A 7,333-nucleotide genomic window follows, 5' to 3' on the forward strand; every position below is an offset into this window, starting at 1 on the left:
ACGCAAGATACTGATTTTATGGGATTATTTTATCATTTGATTGCCCCAGTTGATACATTTGGCGACGTTTCAAACGTCAATATGTACTTAAGTACTGAGCTATTATGTGGCCCTGAGTCGTCGATCGGTATCGTGTACACTAGATTAATATAGGCAATCACCTGATTGAAACATGGGGTGTAAATTAGCAATATGAAGTCACGTGACGTCATGAGGTTCACGTTCGTGTTCACACAGAACCTTTCAAAAAGGTTCACGTTCACACGAACCTGAACCTTTCAGAGGTTCACACCATCCCTAGAATTTGCTAAATGTACGCTGCTGCTTTGTTGATTTTCACGAATGAATTCGATTGTCACATTATAACATTATAACATTTTCGTCTTTATTCAATTAAAATATTGGAACGTTTCGTTGACACACGATTAAGTTGAGGCAAAAGAAGTCAATAAAGGATTAAGGGCATGCCAAGGAAGCTGCTGTTAGCTTCGATGTCGCAGTGGATAGAATTAACCCTATACCGAAAACGAAAATGGAAATGGAATTCAGTAAAAAAAGGGATGATGCAACTGAGAGGTTCAGAATGATTTGCGAAGTAGCATATTTAAAGATGTTAAAATTGGCACACGAACATAAGACAAGCATTTAAATACATGTAGCAATATATAATTTAACGATTATATATTAATGAATATTTCCTAAAATACAACGAAAATCATAAATATCATGTTGATTACGAAGAGATTACTTTTTGAAATAAACTGCGGCGCTCTGAGGTGATTTGGTTTTAAAATACTGAATACACAACTTGAAAGAACATCGTTTCGTGTTGCAGTTCAACTGCATACATATGTCTGTTCTGCAGAAGATCCGTGCGTTTGCAAGGAGAATCGAGACCTATGTGGACAGATAGGCACACAACATTTCTTAATCTTTCACTCGACGTGTGATGATCAGTTCTTATCGGTTTGTGGTTAGGCCGTTTAATATGGAGCCTTGTACGCGTGATACGGTATGAAGCTTTCCGTTTCGATGTTTCATTGACAAAACTCCTCGTAGAACATATAACCCGCCAGCTTGGCAATACACAGGACTTCCACTGTCACCCTAATGAGAAAAAGACAGTAAAGGCGGATTGCAGAAATGAGAAATCAATGAAGAAATAGTAGGATTTGTAATTTGGATTTGCCTACGTAGTATAGCAGGAATGCAGTAAACTTGTTCGTAATGGATGCTTTGTAAAATGAGTGGTTTTTAGTCCATGACCTTATGTTCATCACACGAATGGGAACTCATACCTTGCGTTTCGAATTGCAGTCGGGTTCGTTCTCACATTGTTATTTAGCAGGAGTCGGTGATTAGTGAACTCATAATTTCGAAACGGATGGCTGAATAGTTGAGCATGCAAAATTCGTGACATGTTATGATAACTTCTCACCGGCTGGAGTGAATTTCTCGGGGCTGAAATGCACATTGTGTCTTCCCAGTATGAACACGAAGAAAATATATTTGGCCCCACGATGTGCGGACAAGGTGACAAATGTACTCGCTCTCTTCCTGCAGAAATAAAGTACGACGCTCAGCCACATTTTGCAAAGGATTACGTTGCTGTGCTTTGATTGTATGGTTTGGTCTTCCAAATAAAACTGTCATTGACATTTTTCGAATACAGGGTGCATCGAGAAAAATTATAGGGGCTCATATTTGATGGATTCAAGGAAATTGCATCGTGTTTGTTTTAAGCAGGGTCGTAACAGCACTTTGTCAACGCCCAACAGCGCACAGTAGCCTACTCCATTTGACCTTACTGAAAAGGTATGGAAGGATGTTGGTAAATTACGGGAAACTTTCGGTATATTATGAAGCGAGAGAGTGAGGTATGGAATATTGAACGTCATCTATATTGTTTCCTGATGATATAGGAATAAACGTTTATTGGTTTATTGAACCGGAGATTTAAAATATTAACGAAGGAGACCATACTTGATAACTTATGCATAAATTGAAGAATGTGAGATTTCTGGATGTATGTAACGTTTCCGTGTCCATTATGTAACAGTCTATTAATGTGTGCGTACCAATATACTTTCATTATATCTACCTGTCCCTGTGATAATATAGCACTTCTCCGCTGAGCTTGGACAGTCCTTGTATTTTAAGCACCCAACAGCTGGAGGCCAGCTGAGGTGATTGCGCACTATCAAAATTGCTAGGTCGAATCTGCGAATAGAGAACGTATCTTGTAAAGTACCTATGATGCGTTTGAATGGATTACGATGAGAAGATTGTATTGCGGGGGCGGGCAACATACGGCCCGCGAAGGGATTTTGTCCGACCCGCGGACAGTTTTCCGTCTTACATGATACTGTAGCCCGCGGCCCCAGTCTGCAGAGATTCCCCACTACTTGCTTATTAAACGTCAAATTTTAATGATTGTATGCTATTATATACGTGTAAGCGCACTGCGCAGCATACGAGAGTGGAGCTCACGCGTATAAGTTCGTCGAAGCGAGAAGACTTGCATTATCGGCATTTACGATGTACTCGACCCTAATGTCGTTTGTGGTAATCATGGTGTTTGTCGACTACAATGGTCATTTGAGCCAGGCCGATATTTATTATTTTTGATTCCGTAACCACCGACTTGTAGCACGTCACACTTCTAGGGTTTTGTAAGACACCGCTTATGCCAGGGGCCGCAGGCCACTTTTCAAATGTCGTAGAGGCCGCGGGCCGCATGAATTCAATATCGAGATATAATAGGCAACACATCAGTTGAACAACGACGCTATCTCGTCACCTATTCAATCCTAATGAATTGATATATTGGTAAATTTAGGGTACCGAGCTTTCGAACGCTTTGAAATCTTAATTAAGGATTGCGCCGCGTGTTGACCGACAAGACAGCGAAATGGTGAAGCGTCCGGATTCTTGATTTGTAGGTCGTGGGTTCGACCCCCGACCGTTTCAGACCAATGACCTGATTAGTAACACTTGTATCCATGACTTCCATGCTTGGCGCTAATGCATTACTGGGATAGCACGGAGGGGTGGTGCATGACTTGGAAAGCCTTGTCAGGGTTGTAACCAAGCAAGTCACAAGGCTACGAGTCACAAGTCAATCTCACTTTTATAGTTTTGACTCGAGTCAAGTCGAGTCATTTTCAATTCGCCACCGAGTCAAGTCCGAGTCCAAGTCATTCTGCTGACTGCTCAGTTTCCAGTTAAAGTCTTTAATACCCACTTTTTATAACTCTGTTGGGTGATATCGAATGGTTCGCATTTATGATATACTAATTTTCATCACTTTTAGCAGTTTCTAGTCGCATTTTCAAGTATCAGTACCGATAGACGAAATCCCAATAGTGTTGTTACTTTAATATTCCTCGAAATTACAATGAAATGTCGATCTTGGCCGTCTGAGTCTCGAGTCATATGACTTGGTTCGAGTCATGCGAAATGACTCGAGTCCAAGTCGAGTCAATACACAAATTGACTCGAATCGAGTCGAGTCATTTCCGTATTTTGTGAAAATGACTCGAGTCAAGTCGATTCATCAGAAAATCGTGACTCGAGTCGGACTCGAGTCGAGTCATGACTCGAGTCATTACAACCCTGTTCCTTGTCCAGCGGCATATGCACATCATGCACTCATGGTATGCATATGCACAGAGAGTGTGTATAACTGTATATGTATCATGAGTCGGTGTATATGCCGCAAAAAACATCAAGGACAAAAACAAACTACGTCCTTTCCTTTCCTTCCTTGGTTGATCAGAGAGAAGCAGAGATGGCGGCGCAGGTATGACAATGGTGTTCTGAAATCCACATTGTCCTCGTCATTATCGGCGAGAAATGGCTTTGAAGTGACATTGCTCTCGTTAAAATACATTCATTTAATACGATTTATTCCTTGTATATGTGGATAAATGGGCGAATAATGTATCGATTCAGCAATCCCGCTCGCCAAGTAGGCCTACTTAATTTTCCTATATCCGGACGGCCGACTGTAGAAGTTGCCCGCCCCTGTTATATTGCATCGTTATGTAGACTACCTGTAAGGTCCTCCATGTCGACGTTGACCGATGCTATACATGCGATGTCGCCTTGCGTTAGAACTTGATACATGCTCCGTTCTTTTGTCATTGCCACTCATATATCGAATTACATACTCTTCTCCTTTACTGCAAATACAAACGGGTCACAGCAACTTCAAACTGTTATCTATTATTAGCCATTCTTACGCAGAGACGGCTCCAGAATATCCATATGACGAGCGCGGTGTATATAGGCAATGCGCGGACGTTAAGATGTGTCCGTCACCAATATCTATTCCATGACAATGAGATTTACATTTTCCACCCGCTTGGACACTGCATATATGCACCAGCCCAGCGAACGTAACTTCGGGCAAGCTTGTTATGCATTGTCGTCGCTCTATAATATTAATATTTTCGGTTAAATAAGTATGGAATATCATCAAAATGTTTGCTAGCGATATGATGGATGCCGCGCTGCTAAACCTCACTTTCGGAAATCATCAATGATTAGATATCGAATGTGACAATGGCGTTACGAAAGATGGAAAACCCTCAGCGCCTTGGTTTACATATGTTAAAGTATAGAGGTACCTGCGAATTTCCTTTGTGGGGTTTTCAATATCTCCAGTCCCAGGAATTTCGAAATACTGAAATATAAAAGTGATGTCTAATTCACTGGATCCTGGGAGGAATTTCATAAAATCTTGCAATAATTTTCAGATTGACCAATTGGGGTAATCGGGGCGCGTCTGTTACGATCCTGATTGGGACTATGGAGGCATAAATTAATGCGGTCTACTTACCGTGTACCGCATGCTGTAGCGGCAAAACTGGTTACGAATATCCACTGCACCCAGTTTATATTCATGATATATTAATTAGGATTGATAATAATTCGCCGAAATGATTACCTGAAAGAATTCGCAGAGTAAATTCAATCGCCTCTCAAAGCATAGGAAGCATACTAATAAGCGTGTCTTTCCGACGTAACATGGCAATTATAGCACATATATACGACATGATTAAGGACAGGCAAACTCGAATCATGGTTGACTCGAATCAGACACTGAAAATTTTGCCTCAATCGAATCGGAACCATACTTTGCAACATGTTTATTGACCGATATTTACAGAGGCACAATAGTAAATCGAAACGGAATTCAAAGTGAGTTGCACAGAGAGAAGCGTAGTACTATTGCGTGTCGAAATCATAAAATGTCAAGTTGAAGCGCCAAAGTCACATTGCTTCCTGAAGCGAAAATAGCTTTTGGGAGGTGTAGCGGTCGGTAGGAAAGTCAAGGAAATTATTCACAATTTTCGTTCCATTTCCATCTTTCCAAAGTACTAAGAATGTGTCTTATCATCATCATAGTTGTGTTACAAAGAGTATTTTGGTCAAATTGCTATTACCTGCTATATAGATCCCACTGTCAACCAGACTATGACAACTGAAAAAATTTGATTGTCTATTATTAGACTAAATTGGAGCGATATGCCAGTAATCTAATAGCTCTAAGTTAAATATATTACCATACGGAAATGTAGGTTTGGAATTAGCAATATGACGTCACTTGCATCGCATCACGCCTAGTACGTAGTCTGCATGTGTAGCAAGGCTACCGTGATAAGTATTAAGTAGTTAGCTGAATCAGCAACCCTTTAGATTTCATATATTTGAGAACCATCCTGCTCATGGCCATTTACTATAGGTTTACCAAGTCAAAAACCTCACAGTACAATGGACTTGGCCTGGGTATATATTTGCTGGAATAATCAGAGAAACTAAATTACACTTTACATTTCTTCTAAATTCCTCTGTAGCTTACATCAGAACACTCCAGTGACCCAGGTTAAGAGCCAGCACTGCTTTAAGCGAATGTTGTACATCGCACTTTATATATAAAACTGCAATATATTTGTTCAGAATTTCATTGTTGACAAGATATCTATACTCTTTTACGCCACGGTGCCTTTCCCCACGGGTTTTTCGTTATGAATTCCGGGTCCGCGGAATCAGAGATTCGGTGTATTGCTTTTAGAACTTTATCAATCCCAGGAACTTGATGTATCATCTCTGGTTAAGTACATATATGTTTGTACGATTATTCGATGCCAACAACGTATAAACCACGCTCATCACTGAATAAGATTTGAGGATTTATTTTGACGCATTTGAATATGTAACTTGAAAACCCTGAGGCATTTCGATGAAATTGTGTAATATTTCTCGTCAATTCAGCAAGCCCAACTCGAGTAATGTACGGAGTCAATAGGCAAACAGAAGTCATGGCGTTTATTCAGCATTCAGTTACTAAAAAACTAGAAAGCTATCAAGCAAAGGCCCCTAACAGATCGCATGCAACCATTTTGATCGCTTGCGGACCTGATGAGTCAAATGGTAACAAACTGTTACCTCAACATACGAACCTTTGCTTTTCACTTGCTGAAACCTCGTCTTGAAATATCTACATTCACAAACAATAGAATTGGGTAAATTCAATGATTTGCCCATCGTCAAAGTTTGAATAATATATTCATATTTACTATACCAGAAGCTTTTCGATAGGCGCCTATTAGGGGCAGAGATGGTCAGTAACGAAGTACTTCTACTTTTTGAAGTTCTTGAAGTAGATTTAACCTACTCACACTACTTTTTAAGTAGTTATGATTTTAGACTACTTCTACTTCTACTTGAGAGTTTTCAGTTTTGCAAGCAAAAATAAGCGTAGAATATCTACTTACTTACTTACTTGTGAACCACCATTCCTACTTCTACTAGAGTAGAAATTCCGTCGTTAATTCTACTTCTACTTGAGTAGCAACGGTGACTACTTTGACCACCTCTGATTAGGGGTTACCTCCAGCTATACTACACTGCGAACATCTACAAGTGAAAGTTTCGGGTCCTCAATACGAATATACATCAGGCGGATGTAGTATGAGGTTCTGCACTCCTAACCGTCTCTTTGATCGTATACAGTTATAAACCACTGACCATTCAAGCACAGAGATTTTGATACTCGCAATTTTGATTATATATTTTCCATAAAGCGAATGGGAACTTCTCTTCTATCACAGGAGGCAGAGGCAGGTAACACCATAAAATCATTAGCTAATAAGATGCTGGAATAACTAATCACTTAATACTTACTGATCGATAAATTTTATTAATCATAATTTGGAAACATTCATATCAATAGCATTGGCATTGCAAGTTTCGAATTCCATGATATTCGCAAAATACTAGTCATTGAAAATCATACATATTAGCATTTGAATAATTATACATTTAC

At 39.8% G+C, this 7,333-nt stretch overlaps 1 protein-coding gene across 1 annotated transcript; it reads right to left on the bottom strand.

The window, feature by feature from the left end:
- Nucleotides 1-368: 368 nt before the first annotated feature.
- Nucleotides 369-5,037, bottom strand: LOC145458339 (uncharacterized). Its single transcript, XM_080336675.1, has 6 exons — nt 4,844-5,037; nt 4,632-4,687; nt 4,056-4,437; nt 2,102-2,220; nt 1,439-1,557; nt 369-1,107 (listed from the first exon to the last, which is right to left on the bottom strand). Exons 3-6 carry the CDS (start codon nt 4,154-4,156, stop codon nt 961-963), a joined length of 486 nt encoding a protein of 161 aa, XP_080192801.1. The 5' UTR covers nt 4,157-4,437; nt 4,632-4,687; nt 4,844-5,037; the 3' UTR covers nt 369-960.
- Nucleotides 5,038-7,333: the final 2,296 nt, after the last annotated feature.

The sequence above is a fragment of the Botryllus schlosseri genome, chromosome 16, assembly GCF_051294905.1.
Source record: "Botryllus schlosseri isolate E-star chromosome 16, Bs_hap1, whole genome shotgun sequence".
Taxonomy (NCBI): Eukaryota; Metazoa; Chordata; class Ascidiacea; order Stolidobranchia; family Styelidae; genus Botryllus; species Botryllus schlosseri.